The following is a 22,716-nucleotide window of genomic DNA, read 5'->3' on the forward strand; positions in this document are numbered from 1 at the left end:
CGTAAGGTAAATGATTTAAAATGGAGCATGTTCTGATATTAATTTTATGCGTTTTTATGTATTAGAGTATCTAAAAAATTCAACTGCACCTATTTTTTATACCGCACTTCATATGCGGTTTTAAATACACTAATTAACATACTTTTTTCTTTTCTACAAGAAAAGATTAAGAAACTTATACTTTAAAACTACTTTAGAAGTGAATGCAATTGACAGTTTTCTACATTAAACAATGTATTTTGTTTTAAATGTATAAATATATAATATATATAAATTTTGTACTTTAAATAATGTAAAACAAAGGTGGAGAAAGAGTTTAGAGTGTGATGGAATGTTTCAATGATATCAGCTAATATATGTAAATTAATTTTGATAAATAAATGCGCTAAGGAAACTTTAAATTGCAATAATTGCTAAATTAATCATTTTAAGGCATATGTCCCTTGATACTTTCTTTCAGAGAAGGAAAGTGCATTTAAAAGTATTTAAAATTAATATCAGAGTATGCTCCATTTTAAACTATTTAACTTTGCTTTATCATACTTTTTCTATCTACAAGTGTTTCAAAGATGTAGTTTCTTCTGTTGCATAGAACACCCTGTATATTGTAAATTATTTGAAAGTAATGAATCTTTACTCACGGTATAAGATCGATGTTGAGTTCAATGTATCACAAGAAGCTAAAGCTATGGATTCAGAGGTGTAACACCTATTCAGATTTTCAGAAAATACTTCAATCACGTTCCTTGATCTTCTCAGTAGACGAAAGCATCGAATGCATTCACCATCACTGTACCTGAAATAAACAAAACTAATTACAAATGCACTGCTGAAGTCATTAAGTTATTACAGTAGAAATGAAACACGAAGAATTTATCAATATCTATGAGGCAACGTGTAACAATACAGGAGTAAATCAGGATTCGTAATAAATATTTTGCAGGAACATCAACTCAATTATTTTTATTTCCTTCTTCGTAACAATTCTTTAAAGAAATCTACATTTCTCATGATTTAAAGAGAATAATATATCAGCCCATCTTGAAAGTATCTTATTTCATAAGTTTCACAAAGTGTCTATTTAGACAACTAGGTAATTCAAGTTATCGTCAAATTGTCATTCCATTAAATTTAGAATGGTACGCCGTTAGTCAGAAAACGCAAAACGTGTAGCCGATGCTGTCTACAGCCTGGTCTATTTTCATCCCAGACACACTGCAGACGTCGGAGCATCCCTAAGGGTGTGTCAAACAAGCGTACAGGAGTAGCGTTCTTCGCGGATTTGGTTCCCGCTAAACTGGTAGCAGCCAGATCGTACTTGGCGCCGCGGATCCAATGGTAGATTATTCTTATAACAATTAGCAGACACAAGACTACTACGGTGGATCAATTTCATAGGGTAGAAATTGTAAAAACGCCGAGTTCGTCGCATCAGCGTTAGTAGACCATACTTTGATGCACCAATTAGTAAATTGGATGAAAGTAGAGCCATACGTGTTCCTTAACTGGCAAAGTTCCGAGTTTAAGAGGGGGAAGTACCTTCTGATATTATCTGTTAAATTTATTAAAAAATACCGGTTCATAAGCAGCTCTTCCCTTCCTCGTTCCATTCGAAGTTAAAGAAAAGTTACTGTTCGGTAAGAAAGTAGTGCTCGTTTCGATCATTTAGTTTCGTACCTACTGATAAATCCTGTTCAGAATTAATATGTAATAACTACCGTTTATACCGAGTCGTCATTCTCGTGTCAGGGTCAAGCGTTCGCGGAGACACCGGAATTAGATTAAATCACCGGTAAATTAATTATTCGTAATTTCAGCGTAGACCGACCTGTCCATTAGCAACACGTTATCGCCGACCCTCCTGTGGCAGTAACCCCACACTGGTATAGCGTTGAATGTGATGTTGATGGAGGAGTATTGAATGGGCTCGCCGGTCGTATCGCTGGCTTCCTTTCCGCTCACCTGTGTCATGAACTCACCCTGAAATTCCGCGGGAAAGTAACAGCCGACCATGAACTGAGGGTCGTAGCCTTGAAGGCCGTCGCTGGTGATCACAGTCGCATCTGTAAATTAAACAATGCGCTTCGTTATTAGTTGACGTTTCCGAATCCACTTCGATCATCGTTTAATTGTCTAAAGAACTTTGAAAATCGTAGTCAACCGCTTATTAGAGACTCTTGGCGACGAACCAACTAGCCAGACTCTGTTTCACGGAGTTATGTATTACTTTCTTTTACAAATCGTACCTAATTTAAACGCTACCTTAAAACGTGCTTAAAATGTTTCTACCTTTATCCAACAAGTGACCTACTATGGTCTAAAAGACGCTGGATAGTCGAGTACAACATTGAATCTCTTATTTCAGCGAATTTGATCCTCAAACCGATGTGACCGGGATGTAATACGCGACGAATTGAATTTTCATTGGATCGATGATTTTAGGGTTACCGTGCAAACGGACTTTTGAATCGTGTTGAGTTCATCAACGAAACTCGATAAGAATATTCTTGACAACCTGATCATTTTGAACACTTGTAACGAACAAGTAATACAAAAATGATATTAAATAGGGTCGAGTATGAACTCTTCTGCTGTTTTTAATTTCATGTTGGAGGAGTCTCCAAAGTGGGTCTACTCGATAAGAAGACACTGTGTATGTTAATTTGCTCTGACATTATTTATCGTCTTTCGAGAACAAATCAATGCTCCGAAACGAAGAGTAAAATGAATTCCCATGCATGAGTCGGAAGTCATGTGAACGACCTTAAACAGGTAACGTCCTTCACGATGGAATCCTGATTAATTTGTAGTGTCAATGGCCTGCACGATGAAAGAACGAGATCGTAACGAGCTTTACACAGATTCGTAATTACTCGTTTAATTAAGGAGTTACGTATACGAGAACGATTAAAAGGACAGATCGACTTCTAAAATTTTATTTCTATCAAAACGTTAATTTTTATCGTACTACTTTGTTTACATTCACAAATGCACGAATGGGGAGTATCTCGAAATAAAATTGTATCGGCAAGTTTACGAAAATATTGGAGATACAGCTACATTGTCAATTTTAACAAATATAGTTCCCCATTTATCGTATTAAATTAACGTATTATCTGTCTTTGATTATATGTAGATTGGCTCGGTACATTTTGCCCGCGATTAGGCCCGTGGAAAAAAAAAGAAAAAAGGGAACAATATCAGCATGGAAAATAAATCGCGTTCCACCTTACTACCCACATGTCGTGCACCCAACGATCCATGAATGGTCATTAACATTGGCATTAAGTGGTTAGGAAGGCAGGTGCAACGCTGACAGATGGACCACCAGGAAATTTTGCAATGAAATATAATACTATCGCTTCCTTGTGATGGATTATGCCTCCTCACGTGGGGCAGATCTCTTGCACAAATCGAAGGATTCCTTCCTTCATTGATTAATCAAAGTGATGAAAGAATTGTGTTGGACAGAAGGCGCGGTATTATTAATTAAGAGAAGCATATAAGCATCAACAGGAATAAATTATCTCACTCTCAAATATTTGTTCAAATCTTGTATTTCGAATATTTTCAATAATCGATCATCATGAATGGAGTATTCCTTCATTCCTTCACTGATCGATCGAAACAGACAAAATTGCATTGAATCGAGGAAACTGTTTTTAATTATGAAAAGTATCCAATTATCGACTATTATTTTTCCTTGCCCGTAACGACGAGAAGGATTCAGTGTGACCACTTTGAATAGAAAAGTAACACTCGTTCTCGGGATATTAGTCATTGTAGATATAGATTTCTTTGAAGTCTATTGAGAAACATTTCTTCACGAAACAATGATATTCAATCCCACTGGATCTTTATCGTCAGAGAACAATGACATAATGACAATAATCACGGAGTTTTCTTAAACCTACGTCGACTTCCGCCGAGTTCAACTACCGGAGTCATTTGGAACCTATGCGAATCCAGATCTTATCGGATTTTCACGGATTCTTGCGGCTAAAACAGTTCGAAGCTTCCGGGGTATAAACTGCGTCCTTCATGGGAGAGGTTTACGATTTCTATAGGAGGTCTAGCTTTTTCAGGAGTCTGAATTTATACATCGAAGTCCTTTCTGTTGTTACATTTAAGTCATCATTGATGTCACGCATCATTGGTTATCGATCGTAGACTACAACGTGTCAGTTGCTTAATCGAAACACTCAATTGGAAGATATTTCAAACGTTATTTTAAGCGACAGACCCGTATCCTTGTTGGCAAGTTTTTATACTTCCTGGGTTTCCCTATGTTTGCTGAAAAAGCAGTCCTTCCATCAATTGAGAACCATCGGTTGAAAATAACCTGATCTTGGTGTCCCCTGATTATAACAATCTTGAGAGTTTGGACGATCTTCCGTCCAGATGTTCACGACACGACTCATCACTTGACCAATTTAAAATCGTATCTGGTAATCAACAATCCCCGACACGTGCAGAGACACCAAAACACGGTGAATTATGTACAATTTGATCGCACCTGCTGCATCTGTCACAGGTAGAGACCATTCTTAAACAGCTGTGATAAAAGTTCATCTTTGGAGTCATCTGTTCGACAGTGCCTGCAAATTCGGCTTGCTGGTACTTGAAACACTCGATCATTTGTATTTGGCAGTTTGCTCGACCATATTAACAGAAAATGATCCAAAATTATTCAACGAAGGGCCTCTTAAGAGCTACAGAGGTGTACTCCATATCTTGAGAACAAATGACTTTAACTTTGACTACAACTGTCTGTTCCATCTTTCATAGATACTCCACAAGGTTCAGAACTGGCCAAAGTTCCTTAAGATTCAAAGCAGAAAGGCATGTATTCTAAATACGCAGTACTGATTGATTAACGAGGTCATCTGGAATCTTTCTCTAGATTGTCAACGCGAACACTGGGAACGACTTTTATCGCGAGTACAACTTTTTGTTCCATGTTTCATTGATACTCCACGGGATCCGGATCGATTGAAAACTTCGAAGGTCACTGAGATTCAAAGTAGTGGCTTTAACGGTGACCCTAGGCAGGGATATAGAGTATACAGTTGTATACTCTCCCTCTGACTTGAATCTTACAGAATTGTGAAGTTTTAGGCCGGTTAAAATTTTCATTCAGTATCCACGAGAGATAGAACCGAAAGTTTTACTTAAAACAAGTGTTACTCGTTTTCTGTGTTCGCGGTAAGAATTTCGAGAGACAGATTCCTGCAACTACCGATGCACCAAGTACGGTGGTGAAAGATCATTTTTAGAATGTTATTTGTAGCTATCGTTGGTAGCTGAAGACTCCAGGAATAAGGAGAGGGCCGAGGGCGTAACTCAATATCGTGACGTAACGACGACAGAGCAGCTTAACTCAGCGTCGAATACAATAAAAAGAATCGCTGAATGACGACGGTCACGTTGGATTCTATTTAGCTGGCGAGCTCGTAGGGAAGAAGGTGCGGCACACGGTATGGGATCGACGGCGTTATGAGTCCTCGTGGGTTCGGTTCTCAGGAACTTGAGACCACCGAGTTTAGTCGTATATAATGCACGGAGGAGAACGCGACAAGCACCGCGAGAAGGAATGCGAGGAACAAGCTGCTTTGCTAAGGCATTACGCCCCTCCCCCGTTTCAGCGCACACACACATTGTCTCTTTTTCCTTCTCTTCAGAATTCGTCTCCATTCCGCGTTGTACCTTTCTTTCTGTTTGTCTTACTTCTGGCTCCTCCCGTCGATCAGCTGGACGCTTCGTTGTTAAAGATACCTACGTATGTATGTATGTATACATGTGTATGCATATATGTATGTATGTATGTATACATGTGTATGTATGTATGTATACATGTGTATGTATGTATACATGTGTATGTATGTATGTATACATGTGTATGTATGTATACATGTGTATGTATGTATACATGTGTATGTATGTATACATGTGTATGTATGTATGTATACATGTGTATGTATGTATGTATACATGTGTATGTATGTATGTATACATGTGTATGTATGTATGTATGTATACATGTGTATGTATGTATACATGTGTATGTATGTATGTATACATGTGTATGTATGTATGTATACATGTGTATGTATGTATGTATACATGTGTATGTATCAATATATATACAGTGTGTTCATCGTAACGGTCGCCACGAGTTTTTCGGTGTTTGCACAAATCTGATGAAAAATATCTCGAACAAAATTTATTCAGCACTTCGATCGCAATAAATCGCAATGGAAAACTTTCTCAAAAAAAAAAAAAAAAAACATTTGCACAAATCTGATGAAAAAATATCTTGGACAATGTTTATTCGGTAGTTCGATGGCGTTAAATTGCAACGGAAAAATTTCCAAAATACTTTTTATTCGGTAAAAACTTAGTCATTTTTACATTTTTAAACGATACTGTACATTTTTAATTTCGTAGCATTGTAACTGATGAAAAAATAACTTCAACGACCTACCATACAATGACCGTTAGACGACTTTGAGCTTAGAAACCTACAATAATTTATTAAGAAAACAAGTTTCCTGATTCGAAAAACACACACACAATAACTTAATTTAAATTCTTTGGTTGTAGCATTGGATCTTTTAAAGGATCTTTCAATGAATTCGAATAGTTTCTATTTAAGGAGAATTCAGGTCAAACTTAGCAGGGAGAAAAAGATCTTAAAAGCGGCCACCTAGGGACGATACTTTTAAATAACGGGGAAATTTAAAAAATTTGATATAAACCAGTAAAGCTAAATATCCGTAAGAGTGTTTAAATGAACCAAAATAAATGTATTTGCTTGTAAAAAATGTTAAAGAATAGAAAAAGTAAATTCCTTAGTCGCGAAGATAACCGAGAATTTAAACCGTCTAATGGTATTCCAAGTTACCCAAGTTATTTAACGATAGTCGTCCGTTTTGAGATAATCTGATCCTAGACTAGATACTCTTTTCTCGTTGAAATTTATCGATTTAAATGTACGGGAGCGAAATACTTGCCAAGGCGAGCAGAAAAAGGGCAAATAGGGGACGATGAAAAGAAGTGTGCAAACGCAATATAGTAATGGGGTTCGTTAAATCGGTTCCAAGGGCATACGGAATGCCAAGAATCCCTCGATTGTGAGGAGTGTATCGCGTGTCGGTGGCGTTCTTGCCTAGTAACCGTGAATTATAAATCTTCGATCTCCTTTTTTCTTTCCTCCTCCCGTCCTTCTGCTTCCCCCTTCCCCTTAACAATTTATTTTAAATGCCCCCTTCGATGCATTTCGCGTGACATCGCACACGGATGTTACCTTCTACCGTATAAACGGGCCTCGAGGAGCGATAATGAGTGCAGAAGTGCACCTGGGAACGCGCTATAAATTTTATCTTATTTATTTCTCAGCTGTAACTGTCCTGGCTGTTGCCCCGGCTGCTTGATTTTTATAACGAAACGATACGGATACCTTTCGTTTGGTAATTTTTAATTCGCACAAAACGACCGATCATGCGATTCACAGTTTCGTAAAGTGCCAAGCACTGTTCGGTGTTCGTTTCGATTAGGGCAGGGGCTTTTATCTTTCACGCAGGTACCTGCGTTACCTCGTTGCCACGTAGGTTACCTTCGTAAACCGGAAACATGCTATTAACCGGCACTCTTGTCTTACCATGATCACGTGTTCCTTTATAATTGCCCCGATGCTTTTTCTGTTCATCAACATTTTTCGAAGACGTGCCCCAATGAAAGGGCCCGCGAGGAGAACACGAGGATAACGTGGCGGAATCCCGAAACAGGTTGTTTAATTGCATCAGTTAATGCTCGCCAATGTGTAACATCGCCGTTTCGGCTCTGAGTTTCTTGTTTCGTAACCGTTGCTTTCGTGCCACGGTTTTGATCGTATCAACCTTTCAGCAACCGTACATTGTCATTTTTTCTTGCATGTTGAAACTTCCCACCCTTCTTTCGCACTGAACATTTCGAAGGAAAACGGTACAACGAAACTTATGAAACGCTAGAACCTCTTCATCTATTGAATAACTAGACGATTGATTGCAACGAGGCATAACGCGCGGCTTCACGCTTTCTGAAGCTGGTCTACGAGGTGAAAATCGCGCACGAAGAAGAACGAGGTCTTTCATTTCCTTTCGGATGAATTGCACTCGCCAAATTGTAATACGCGTACAGATTTTGCAAAACCGTTACGTAAACAGATTGCGCAGAAGGAATTGAAAAATTAATTCAATTTCTTCTAGCGGTCTCCAATGCTGATAATCTGACTCACACCTAATCAGGGTTTACCGTTATTGTATTTTCAAGAAATTCTGTTTTTTAGTAACACACAGAAAGGTTCGAGCCTTGGTTATCAAGAGAAACGAGGTCAATTCAATTTCCTTTTGGAAGGATTTTAAAAGTAATACAATTACTCTGTAGTTATTATATTTTCAGGAAATTCGAATTCCGACCAATACCAAAAATAATTCAAGACTCGATTGGTTCGATGTGTTCCGAGACTGCAACTATTCGTATCTTTTAATAGAGGAAGAAAAATGCAAGTTGATTCGATCTTCGTGTTTCTCGATATATAGTACACATCCGCATCTTTCGTTTCTTGAAGTTTCAATGAACTGGATGGCAAAACACTCGCCAACCGTTCAAAGATTTTAATCGCTCAATAAACGTCTCTGCTCTTCGTTGTACCAAGAAAATTGTCGATGATCCACATCCGGTGGTCCATCGAGAAAGGGTTCTGTATCTTCTTTTTCGAGGTCAACGCGTTTGCAAAAAGTGACCTTGCTCGATCCTGGCTGGTGATCTCCTTCGAGTCAGGATCGGACCCGTTTTACGCGCCATATGGCCCTACGCAGATAGTTTGGTCGCTACTATTGCCTCATCGTTCTTAATACGAAACGGTATTCGGATCATCTCAATTCTATACAATGTTTGTTTCTTTTTTCTTTCGGAAATTTCTAACCATAGCATAGTTGGACATGAAGTTTCTTCGTTTCTTTAAACTAACGCCAAACAGTAAAACACACGACAGAACTTTTTCAACCCGATCCAATTTATTATTTCACGTTTACAATTTATATTTCATGTTTCATTAAAGCTCTAATCATTGATCTCTTTTATGTAGATTTATTTTAAAAGTACTTGGAACGTAAAGGGCTATTTACTCTCATTTGTTATTAAATTTAATATTTTTGGTGATACTATATCATCATATATAATTATTATATCATTATATATAAATTTTATGTCTACGTTTATAAAAATTATGTTTCGTTTTAGAACGTGCATATATTATGCCATCAATTCTTTATTTTCTTATGATTCGAAAATAGGAATCTTATACGCAACTAATATTCAATTACTAGGTTATGTATAGGTTATGCTTAATAAACGCCATCTGTTGGAAAAGACGAGAAGACTTTCGGTCCAACTTAATAGCACGCATAATATGTTGTTGGAACATCGAATTCATAGTTCTAACAGTGACGATAGAAACTACCAATGGAGGCCTCTTTGAAAGGAAGAGCCTGCTTTGCAATGCCGATTCACCACAAACACGAGCAGAATTGTTATTCTACGTCCAGTCAGGTCTTTTTCTAAATATAATCGGCCGGTTTCCGGTCGTACACAACTGGCAAGAGAAATCGAAAACTATAAATACTTGTACAGTAGCATATGCACAACACTGCGGGGAAACCGTGTCTTCGCGCATTTAAAAATATTTCTGTGTAAATTGACTCTGTTTTCAATATTTCTCTGCAGAGATTATTATTAATTTATCATCGATTGTTAAAGTACGACACTTTCTCTCGAGTATGTTTTACTTGTAAAAAAACTAAAAAACTGACGCTTCTCTTTTTCGATATTTCGATTTATTAAAAATTATTTCTATACTTCTATAATATCGACAAGGATTGATAAAATTTTATTCGATCGAACAATTAACTTTTTATTCCCAGGTTGTAAAGTTCTTCATTTCATAATTCAAACTCCAATTTGCAGTCAACGAATAACGAAGGAAAAGCTGTTTGTCATTTGTTCGTTGTTCGAAACGTTTACACAGATACAAATTTTTGCCATCTCTGACATCAACACTCTGGATAGCGAAAAAGAATTTATCGAATATGATTCAGTTCTGTAGAATAGAATCGATGCAATGATAATTACTTCAACTATTTGTAAAACTTATATCAGTTGTAGAAAAATTTACGAATCAAAAACTGTACGCTAAGGTGTCGTTTCATGGCGATAACGATTACTTTCCACGTACCATAAACGACTCGAATACCGTGTAATTCGAACCACAATTGAAACGAAGTTTTAACATTAACATTAATTCCGATATTAGTTTGTCGACCGACTAATGTGCCTGGAAAGCAACGCATTGTTGGAAAAATATGGAACATCGAGACTACTCAAAGTTACTTTCTCAAAGAATGTTCAACCGTACGAGAAAATCTGTCAATTAGAGCTCAATAACCTACGACGATTGCTCGCGTACTCCATTGTAAATTCAATTAAGACGAAACGTTCGAATCGATAGCCCACTGGACCCCCCAACGTTGAAAGAATTGCGATCCTTGAGTACTGGAGTGCGTACGCACGCGTAATGGTCGCGATAACCAGATGTTGTCTGGCTGAACGCACGGCGTTAGAAACCCTGTCGGCAGGATGTTCGCTCTTATAATAAGGAGGAAGAAATCCGTCGAGTACTTTCGCCTTCCTTCTCTCGTTAGTACCACGCCGCCAGCCGTGATCTCGTTAGCGAACCACCAGGAATTCGCTCGAAGAACGTCCCGATAACATCTTTTTGCATTATCGGTCGGTCCACGTGCATTTTCCAATGAAACCCATTCGTAATATCGGGGACCAGTCCGGGATTTTAATATATCGACGATTCCAAGGGACCCCTCTGTATGTTTCCACTAGATTGGTTCATTAGAGGTCGAGAGGGTTACCCCGAGTCTTTCGTAGGGAACAATATAATTCCCTTTTCTTCGCAGTCATGGCGGAATTGTACAGCACAATCGCGTACACGTTTCGTCGGCAGAGAGATTCCTTCACAATTCTCATTTGAATGCAAATACCCGGCGTGAACTTTTGTTTATCTCGCTTCCGTTCCGATCAAAGGGAACACGCACGGAAATAACGAACACCGTCGAAAAGACAGGCTGCCGCGGAGAGAAGCGCCTAAATATAAACTTGGCGAATGGCGATGAAGGGTTCGTTGAACGTTGGAAAAAAGTCGAGAGGGGTCGTAATATGGTTTGCCGATTTCGAATCGAGCGACCCTGGCTCGTTTCGTCGGGAGCGTTGACTGCGAATTAAACACACGGAGATCTTCGGTAACAGATAGGTATCCCGATCGATGATACAATGGCCGCGTGTTGTCGGCATATGAAATCAGAGAAAGAAAAAGAGAGACAATGTTTGCAACAAGCGTAGAATTTTCACGTCATGAACGCAACCTGGCTAAATGATAAGTAATACTTCTTAGATACCAACAAGTGTGATTGACATTTGGTTCCGGCGAATTAGCGTCAAACGAGTACGCAAACACTTGTCTAAAATGGCAAAGAAAGAGAAGTATGTTTTCGAGGAATGTGAAATTTTGGTTAAAAAAGCAGTCTAGTAACGAATTGTTGCGCGATTGATAACCGATTTGAATAATAGAGGACGAGGTGGCTCTCCCTCGAGGGAGGAGTCTCCAATAAGTGTAATTAGAATTTGGTGTTGGTAAATTAGCGTCAAATGAATATGTAGACACATGTCTAGAAAGGAAAGGGGAGAAAAGAATATTTTTCAGGAATGTAAAATTGTTATATTTGTTAAAAAAGCAGAATCGGTAGTGAATTGCTGTTTGAATGGTAACTGATTTGCATAGAGAGTAATTGGAATTTGCTTCCGGTGAATTAGCGTCGAATATGCAAACACTTGTCTAAAAGGGAAAGGAAAGAGAAGAATGTTTACGAGGAATGTAAAATTTTCGTTAAAATGCAGTCTAGTAACGAATTGTTGTGTAAGTGATAACTGATTTGCATAATAGAGGACGAGGTGGCTCTCCCGAGTGAGGAGTCTCCAATAGGCGTAATTGGAATTTGGTGTTGGCGAATTAGCGTCATGCCTCCAGTTGGAAAAATAAGAAAGTGCAGGAAGCGTGCTGCCTGGCGACACTTGCATCTGTCATGGTCTCGAAGTGACACGTGGTCGCACCTGCTTGTCCTACGCAGTCGCGCCATGCGCGTGGCTCGCGCAACGAGGAAGAGACTGCGAGAAGCCTGAGCCGACGAGGAGGAAGGAAGCATCGAAAATGCGCGTGACACTTCGAAAGAATATCCGGGTGTTGTGTATGCGACATATGCTCCGCTGGAACTCGAGGATATTGGACTCACCAAAACGTCTGGGGTCCTGTGCGTCAGCTGGCCCAATACCCTGCAACAGTACCCCAACTACTCAGATCTAGGCTACTTTTTCTGAATTTTGGACAGTCGGAGTACTATTTCGTCCAGTTAACGACTCATTGCTTTCAGGACCTAGACACGAATCCAAAACGAAGCTTTACGTTGGAGTTATTTGGGGAATTCGTGCAACCAGAGGGGAACGAAGTGAATAACTTACGAATGACTCGGAGGATCTATTACATCTGTATATCGATGTAGTATCGCCAACTGTTTGGGGTCTTACCGAAGCTGAGACATTTTTACGAAATATAGTTTATACCCAAGGTACATACCAGATTGTTCAACAAGTTTTATCGAACGACAAAACTTATCGGACAACCTATTATAGTTTTGCACCTCTGATCAGAAAGTGATTGTACGCAATAGGTGTATCAATCTTTGGTTCGTGCAATATCTTTGAAGGAGGTGCTTTACTCTATTTTAACTATAACATAATTTGTTTTCTATTACAACATTGTAGAAAATTATCTAAAATTTGAAGAATAACCTGGTTATCTCACAGATCCAGCTAGACCGATCTTAGGATTATTCAATTTTCAAGCACCACTGTTATGGTTCCTCGTATCTGCATCGCTGGGGAAAAAATCGAACCAAAAATTGGAGAACAGTCGTGTTCTTCAACGATCACGTTCTCTTTAGAAAAAGGACTCGATATTCAAAGAACGACCTAGTCATTTCGTAGATTCATCTGGACCGATCACACACTCGTGTCCCTTGTGTCTGCGTCACTAGGAAAAAATCGGATCAAAAATTGCAGAACAGTCATAATCTTTAGAAGAAAGGACTCGGGATTCAAAGAACGACTTGGTCGTCTCGTGGATTCGTCTGGACTGACCACATAATCGCTCAGTTCTCAAATACCATTGTTATAGTGTCCCCCGTGTCTACGTCACTAGGAAAAATTCAAACCAAAAATTATAGAACAGCTGCACTCCATTGGAAAAGAATCAGTTATTTAAACAACTACCTGGCCGTCTTGTAAATTCATCTGTACCGATCTAACGACCACAAAATTCCCACAATACGACTCTTACGAATATGGCATACCCCGTGCCTGACTCGCTAGGAAACCAAAACTAACGCGAGCCATCTTCGTCTTATTATTTTTTCTGTTCCATCCTGTCGTGTTTCCACGTGAATAATCGTCCACGTATAAAGGTATACCGCTTCGATACAATAGAATGCACCGCCCACGAGAAAACGGCGGAACGCATATTCCATAAGTGGAATGATGCGCCCGAAGGTGTACCCCTAGTCGAGGAACGGCCCTAAAAAAGGAATCCGTAGTCCTCGATCAACAGATGGACCCCAGACTTTGCCGAGAAGTTCGTTTCTTAATCCAATGTAGATTACCCGTTAAGATTTCGCTCGTTGATCCCAACGCGGCGAGACAGTCCTTGAAGAAAGATAGTCAATGCCGCCGACAATGGGTTTATCATAAAAAGTACGTAATAAGGGGGGTACGACTAATTGGCGCGGCGTACTACAAGCGTAATTGCGACATGATCCGCATTGAATAAGATGGATCGCTCTGGTATGTTAATGGATATCTGCTCACTGTTTCCTGATTATCAGCAGTGACTTCCAAATAGACTCAGCTGCACTTTGATGCATGCTTCGGCTCATGGATGCGATTACTCTACCGGTGTTGGTTATCTTTAGGCTAGTTAATTGGGACCGTGCATCCCAGGGTGCACAATCGGGTATTGAAATCAACGTGCTCACACGTTGAATATCCCCAAATGAATGGACACTAGTTGAACGAGCTCGTAAATTAGGTCATCGAACTTAATCCTGCGACCACCAACCGAGGGAACAGTAGGATCTAATTAATTCAAATAGAATTCTATGTACAGTTGTTTCACGTTTACATATCTTTTTAAATAGCATTGCCACTGGTGCACAGATTATTGAGTACCCAAGTACTCAACTACCTGAATTAAAAAATAACAGGTTATGCCAATTTTAACATTTCGTTTTCTTTAAAAAGAAACATCACATTTTTCGGTCGAAAAAATAGACGATATTTTGGAATTTTTCTAACGATAAATGTCTAATATAAATGTTTCACACACTTAATAAAATACATACTCCGAACAATGTTTCTGAAAATTTTTATTAAAAAAATTGTCGATGTGTAATATAAAAAAAATAAAAGCATCCTCGTATCACGTTACTTGAATTCCTTAGATTGGATTTCCCGGTTTCTATTTGTTAGAATTTAATAAAATTAGAATTTTTTTAAAATTTAAATTTTTCAGAAAGAATCGTCAGTCTTTGAAGTTGAAATCGACAAAAAATATCTATGAATTCTCCAATTTCCGCACAATGAGAGTCCTAATATCGAAACACAACTAAAAAGGTAACTGTCCGGAAACTTCTGTACGCCGTGCCGTAGTACCCAATGACAATAGAAACGCGACGAGTGATACGGAAGCGAGTAACTAACGTTTGTTGTCAACTTCGACTAAGGATACTGGGTGTAGATGCCTCGTGTGCATCGCACGGAACAGGTATCCACCCCGCTCATGTGATATATACTAGTATAAACATAGTTCACAGCCCTTTGAAACGGTTAGGTGTGGGGACGAGTGCCTGGTGCGCGTGCACAAGGTAACATGGCACGACCGCGTAGGAAACAGAAGAAAGTTGGGAAGAGCATGTTTCTTCATGCTTGAAGAATTCGCAAAGATGATCCTCTGCTTTGGATCGACTTGTGTCCTCAGTCAGTGTTATATAACACTCGTCCCCAACGTGTAGCCACCTTTCCTAGGCCTTCTTCGTGGAAACTTCACAGAGGTACGCGATTGTTTATCTGTACTTGGACTCTCCTCTTTGAGGTTGAGTTACGACGTAATATTCAATCACTTTGTTGTGCTCGCGCTTTCTCTTTATATGTGTAATAGAAACATTATAATAATAATAATAATAATAATAATAATAATAATAATCTGCAAGGTTCATTTTATTGTATTTGAATCGACCAATTGAAAAATTGTTAATCATTGATAAGACTGATAAATACATTTCTGAGTATTTGTTGAAAGTATTTCTTAGATTGTAATCAATGTTAAGAAATTAAATTTCATGAAAACAATTCGTGAATCACGAATAAAATTGAAAATATCCGTTCGTAAATAACGAACGAATTTCTATCATCACGGAGTTAAATTTTATTCGCGTTGTTTCTTAGAACTTGGGCCTCAATGTGTAAACAATAACAAGACAAAATTCATTCCCGATCCACGAATATCCACTTTATTTGCAAAATTTGCTAAAACTACATATATTCGAGTAAAAGCTTATTACAATAAATTGCACAATTTCTGACGTATGTGCAACTTCGTTCCACAGGAAGAAAATAATAATCTACGAACCGAACAAAAACACGTGCTGCGCACAAAACGAAACGAAACCTATCAAGACTTAATCGAGTCAGCTGTGACTCGACTTGGGTATGCTTCGGTATCTTATCAGCGAGTTCTCATAACTGTTTATTTTGAATTAGGTGTCCGAGATTATTAAATCATTTGAGCAAAGCATACTGCATTTGAATCATTGTGTGGCATATTAACATTCCAAGAGAATTTCTAGCCTCTTAAATGGCACTTTCGTGTTATCTATTTGGAATTCCAGGAGGGATCGGTACGGCCGATCATGAAACGATCTTACTTTCCGATTAAACATTCGCGAGATCGGCCATAGAAATGCCAGAGTTTCTAATAGAACCGCCTTACGACTGAGAACGCGAACAAACTCGATCTCTCAGGAAACACCTAAAGAGGGACAGGTACCGCGCCCTCTTTGGTGAACCGTGAGTCAAGTTCTCAGCCGATTACTCAGTCGTTTAAAAAAAGAAAAAAAAAAAAGCGGCGAACAATCCGACGTGACCTCGTTCGAAGGAAATTACGTCTTAGAACGTAATCGTGGCGCAAGGAAGAGGTGTCTTGAGAGTGGATCGAGGTTGTCAGGTCGTCACACTCGCTGGCAATGCAACAATGACCATCGGAATGAGTGGAGAGCGAAGGAGTCAACCGGAAGTTTCTTATAATCCGCGGATGCCTACCTAGACGATGTGCGTGTCGTTGCTGCGTCGAGAGGAACGCGTGCTTCCATTGTCTAGATCAGCGATGGCGGATCAAAGGCTTTTCGCGCGCCAAAATTAAGAAAATCGAGGTTAGGTTAATAAAAGTATATATTTCTCCGTTGTATCGTAGATATATATACCTTTCCAACTATATACTTTTCCGTTACTCAATATTTCTTTTCATATTGTATGCAATTCCGATGCAAGAAAGATATACGTATTATTATTAAATAAACGTATCACGGTGTGCTATGATATATAGCACTGGTGAATAGAACCGTTCGTATTGTTCATAAATACTTGAACAGATGTTTTAATAGTAAATTTGAACTGGTATATTTTAAACGTTTTTAAATACTTATTATATTTATAAATATGCTTCATATTTGTTTTGTGGAAAGGTTTAAAATATTCAGTTTAAATATTGCTTGTATCTGACTAATTTATCACTTTTATTAGAATTTTCAACCAACGATTTACACATCAAAGTATTACTAAAGTTTGAGATAAGTATTTTGTACGAATTTAAATAAATGCTACTTTAAGTGAATTTTGTATTAGTAAGTTTCAAGCGCATTAAGTAATATCATCATTTTATAAATTGAGTTTAAAGTAAATGTTGCAAAACATTTATCATTGGCAATCTGATTATCGGTAGTACATAAAAATGAATCGAAGATATTGTTTATGTAAAGTATCTTTTGGTCGTTCAATGAGTAAAATAATATTTTCTTTCCTCGTGTCTTATTTCATACTATTTCCATCTATTTAAATTTTTTCCCAGCACTTGACTTTATGTTGAACCAATTTGATTTTACAGCCGGAGACGACGATCCATGTTATTTTAGCACAGATTGTGCTTGAAACCACGAAATTTTGTAATCCACACGTCTCGTAACACGTCATCCCATAAAAATGCTGCTCTCTTCGCAGAAAGAACGCGTAAGTAATTTCTAACATAATCACGGGTCGGTCCACCATCTGGTATTTTCGTGCGATCGATCATGTATTTTGGATCGCGTGTGGGATCTGGACTGGGTCTCTCGTTCCCGGAGTCCTTTGGGAATAATTATCGGTGTCGGCACGCCTTAACGGGGGTTCCGGACCGAATTTGTCATTTGAAAGGATAACTCGCGTGACCAAGATGTTCCCTCTTTTTTCGCCCATGCTTCGTCTAGGAATCGATGCTTTTTTTCGGTCCATTCTAATTGTACTATCATCAGTGGTAATTTTCGAATTCCTTGGACCGATAATGATAGAAATTTCAAACGGTACCGATGGTTGAAAAATCTTGGATATCTTACGAGAGAATTTGAAGTGAAAACACGCTTTTTTAATGAGTTGCGTGTTAGATTGTAGGTTTCGACAATGCTATTTGGGTAATATGTCAGATAAATGGGGTTAAACAATTTTGAAAGAAGTTGTATCAGTGGAATAATGATACTGATATGTATGTGCCCTATAAAAGAAGCGAAAGAGTCTTATAAAATCATTCTCTAAAACGAATATTTATAATTGAAAAAGCTTATACTTTTTTTTAACGTCACATGTTATTAAGCGTGCAGAAGTGACAAGATGACAGTACATAGGAAACGCTGATCAAGATGCGCGGTACTTAAAAAAAAAATTGCATTTTCAGTTGTAAATATTCATTTTAGAAGAAAACGATGTAAGATCATTTTTCTCTTTTCGTCGAAACGTATAAACTAATATCATTGTTTAGTCGATATAAGGAGTACATAATTTTGATTTCTGATCACTTAATTCACACATGTTCATCAGCTGGTATTCATTCTCAGTATTCACGCAACTTCAGTAGTATCATTTTTAGAAAAATAAAACTACGAACCTAAAAACTCCATTTCTTATCGGACGACAAAATTTATTAAGCAACATATTAGTTACCCTTTAGGGTGAACATTTTTCCAAAGGTGTTTTTCAATTTTATTGAGGCCACTCTTCGTTCTCATGGTGCGTAGAACGAACTCCTAGGAGTTTGGTCACCTCGTACAGAGTCATCCTGTACGTTTTCCGTAAACCTACTCTAATCTAATCAATCCCGTGTCTTTTCGCAGGTGGAACAGCCAGCCCGCGTCTGAAATACGTCCGCTACCGCCACTCGAACGTGAAGAAGACCTTTCGTGGTTCGAACTTTGCTTAGTGTACCATTTATTATAATATCTATCCGGTTACGGGTCATGCTTTTGGTTTGTTGGGGGTCTCATGTGGTTATTAAGGTTTCACGTGGAATCACCTTACCGTAACAGCAGTTTATGGTGTGCTTCGAGCGAAAAGGGACAAATATCCTAGAATCTTGACGATATTTGCAAACAATTTATTTTTTACGATTTCAATTAACTGTTCGGTATATTCGTGTCGTTAAAACTCTCTGCATTCGATCACAAACGCACTCGTATACGCCCTATGCTAATGAAACACAAATTTTTCGAATATTCGCACGACTCGTCAAGCACTCGTCGTTCAATGGTTAACGGAGAAACAACTGGCGAACGTTGCACGGAGTACGAGAGCAAGTAAAACGTGTTATGCATTCAGAGGTTGCTAAAGGAAGATTGCAAGTACGTGCCCACTTATGTTCATAATACATCCCGTGCGTAAGTTCGCATGCATGTACTTGTTCATTGTCCAGAATCGTAAGCCATGAAAACCAGTCTCTCACCGGTGTAGCTCGTGCCGAACTTTCAACGTTCGCTTGCGTGTACCTGTGTCATTAAAGGGAGAACGCGGGATAAACGGACACACGACATAACGTAGGACTTCCAATACGCTGACAAACGAGGTAAGAATATTTCACTTGGACCACCGATGAAATGGACGCGTATTTCTTTACAATCTCGTGTACCTATTTCCTTCTAAACGAGTGTTACGGTAAGAAATGATTGGTGGATCGTTCAGTTTTAGGATAAGTTAGCGGTCAGGGATAGAATCTTTTATTTTGGAGATTAGATACAACACCAGTTGCTATCCGATACTCTTACATCTATTTCTCTTTTATGAATATATTTCTAAGAATTTGTATATGATGATGGTGCAAGAGAAAATTATACAGGTTACATGTAATCCCGTAAGTACAAGCTTCAGGGGTTCGGTAAAGTTTAGAAACCACGCATACTGTATTGGTGTAGAACACGGAATAATTATTTTTAATCTACACCGTATCCTGCATCAAGTTATTTTCCATTTGTCCAACATTTTTGTTCATCCTGGGTAATTTCCAATACCACGTGGCTGACTCTACGGTCATTGCATCTCCTCAACTTGTGTTACCAAAACAAATTTGTCCAACGGTCGGAATCTGATGGGGATACTATCGCGATTAAATTTACGAATAAATTACGAATAATCGAGGAACAACGGATGATCCTCGGCAGCTTGCGCACGCAGACTATTGAAGAAGTCAAGAAATCGTCGAAAAGGAACGCGCACAATAGGGTATTGCAAGCTGCCGCCGCTGGAGCGGTCCTCGTCGAAACAGGAACACGAACTCTTCAACGGCAATAAGGGCACGTGTGCTAGATATCGTGCAAGAACCAAAGAGAGCTCCACGATATTCGTGATGGAACGCAACATCTGCCGCGGGGTTCACACCACCCACTTCCGCGACTCGATGTTTGTTCTCTTCTTTCCTTCGATACCCTTCCGCACGATACACGCGGACATTCAATCTTTCTGCCCGGTTCGTCGAAAGAACGAAGGAACAACGTGAGCGCGTGACACGCGTAGAAGGCACCTGGCCAACCAACCAGGAACCCTACCCCTCGACCAAAGGAACCTTTTCCCCGCTCATTATGAACGAAAAGCACGTGGATCTTGCGCGCGATTACGAATAACTGAGATTTGCTCCGCGCGGATTTACATTCACGGCAGATTTACGGGATCTGATACATCGGTTGACGAATTAATTGTAGTGATCGTCGGGACATCGGTGATTATGTCCTTTTGGTTCTGTCTACGTGGAAATAGTTGACTAAATACCTGACGGTAGATCGTAAAGGGGTAACCTGTCGGCAACGCTGAAGGAAATTTTAAACAGATTTGTTGGAATATTGTTTGACATAGAAATAGAGATTAAATCTATTATCGGATTATTGATACGATCGAAAGTTGTTTATTGAGTGATACAATTTCTCTTGATACGAAAAATTACTTTTCTAATGACATTGCTATTTACCTTTAGTAATCTTCCCGAGCGTAGATCATCTTTGATAATTAGATCGCCTCTTATATTTTTCTAACCGTACATGTCCGCGTCTATGTACGTTTTGTATTACATTTGGTTCAAAGGTCTACCATTAGTATCAATAGAAGTGTCTAGCCGCTGAAAATTGCTCTCTTATACAGTATAGACTATCATATGGGAAAATGTAAAAAGAGTTAATAATCGTGACGTGCTATTGATAATGTCTATTTGGATGAACTCTATGTTGCAGAATACATACAGAAGTTTCCAGTAAACATAATATGGTGATTTTCGCTCTCAAGAGACAAACTTGTAATCACCAGTTCACAAGAAAGCGGGTTGAAAATGATTACTCGAAAGCGAGAATTAGTATACCTTCGCAAAATTAATTTACAAATGCGAATCCTTCTGAATACTTCTTTTAGAAGTTACCTTTCTCCCTGTACCATGCAAAGAAATAAAATTAAAGGTTCCAACATAGAAAATATTTAAGACCCACAGAATAATTTATTGACCAAGGGAGACGTCGAGATGTAGGCTCTGGGAGGTCGAAGGGTGCACGAGGATACGTTTATCCTCGCGATCGATAGATTCTTCGTGCGCGTTGAATTTCTGCAGCGGTATCCCTCGAACAAGTATTAAACTCTCATGCTCTGGATTCGTACTATGGGGCCCCGTAAATCACCTCGCAACGAGAGCCCCTCGGCCAATCGATAGAAACCTTGCTTAAAAAAGAAACTGTACGGATTAACAATGGCATTGTGGTGAGCAAATTTCGAGGGTCGAGTGCGCGCGTACCCTATCGTCCGTAAGTTTGCGATCGAGCGTCATTTTATTTTTCTAATTTAGATCGTCGAACGGGAACTGAACGATTAAATTAAACATTACTATCGTTAACTTACTTCCACAGCCATTTCTCACGACATTAATAAGGATATTAATATCCGCTTTAGACGCGAAACTCGTAACGTTGCTCGAAGTAATTCAATAATATTAGAGTATTAAATGAATGTCACATCGTATTCAATTAATTTGAACAAACTCGAAGAGAAATGAATAACCGGGAACCGTGGTTTCAGTTACCAAAAGGTCCCGATCAGTTTTTACGTAGTTCTCTTTTGTGAGGGAATAATTTTTTCGTTTCTGCGCGCCTAAATCAATTTCACAGTCGAAAAAGGAAGGAAGACGAGTCTGCTTGACTGCTCCTGCGGTTTTCGAGGAATTCCTCCCGATTCCGTGGCGAGACAATATCCCGGGAGTTAACTGTGCGTTCGTTATTTTCCAAGCGATCGAACATTTGTGCGGCAAATGGAACGGACGACGACGGAACGAACTGTGGGAAAACCGCATCGCGGGCTTCTCGTATCGGCCATACTCGGACGCGAAATGCCGAAGCCATTGAATCGCCATAGACAAAGAGGAACCGAGCTACACAGGACGGCTCCACAATGAACCGATGATCTTTGAAAATCGAGAGGAGGTCTATTCCCGACGAACCGGTATCGCACTCCGCCGCTCCACCGCTATTGTTAATCAACGTGTAACGACGGAACGAGATTCGTGCAAGTTACGAATCGGTTATGGAGGGCACTTGTAACAGGTTGTTCAATAAGTTTTGTCGTTCGATAAAATTTATCGAGCAACCTGGTACTAGACTGTTAAGTAAGTTTTATCGAACGACAAAAATTATTTTAATACATATTTTACGATGAATAGTATCCGACCGCAACAGTAAAAGTATTGTTTAAACGTAATTTGTACCTTCGGAAAATACATCCTTCGAATTCATCCTAGATTGTAAAATATGTATTATAAAAATACAGTCGGTCTGTCAGGTTGTCGCAAGTTCTGTTTCTCAGGTTGTCACGTCCCACTCTTATTCCCAATGTATACAAAATGGAACGAGTCGGCGAGATAACAGAGATCGAATATTTGTTTACCTGGCTCTCGGGATGTCACTTCGT

The 22,716-nt window shown here is 39.0% G+C and overlaps 1 protein-coding gene and 1 long non-coding RNA gene across 2 annotated transcripts in view; one reads left to right on the forward strand and one right to left on the reverse strand.

The window, feature by feature from the left end:
* LOC143152372 (uncharacterized) overlaps positions 1 to 22,716 on the reverse strand; it is a 66,949-nt gene that overhangs the window by 35,716 nt on the left and 8,517 nt on the right. The window contains exons 2-3 of the mRNA XM_076322410.1: positions 1,829 to 2,063; positions 642 to 796 (exon numbers count right to left, since the gene is read on the reverse strand). Of these exons, the coding sequence (XP_076178525.1) occupies positions 642 to 796; positions 1,829 to 2,063 (390 nt within the window). The remainder of the gene's footprint in view (positions 1 to 641; positions 797 to 1,828; positions 2,064 to 22,716) is intronic.
* Positions 16,518 to 18,681, forward strand: LOC143151909 (uncharacterized). Its single transcript, XR_012993466.1, has 3 exons — positions 16,518 to 16,640; positions 17,372 to 17,493; positions 18,627 to 18,681. It is a non-coding gene; the product is annotated as an uncharacterized LOC143151909 (long non-coding RNA).

Source organism: Ptiloglossa arizonensis, chromosome 1 (genome assembly GCF_051014685.1).
Source record: "Ptiloglossa arizonensis isolate GNS036 chromosome 1, iyPtiAriz1_principal, whole genome shotgun sequence".
Lineage (NCBI taxonomy): Eukaryota > Metazoa > Arthropoda > Insecta > Hymenoptera > Colletidae > Ptiloglossa > Ptiloglossa arizonensis.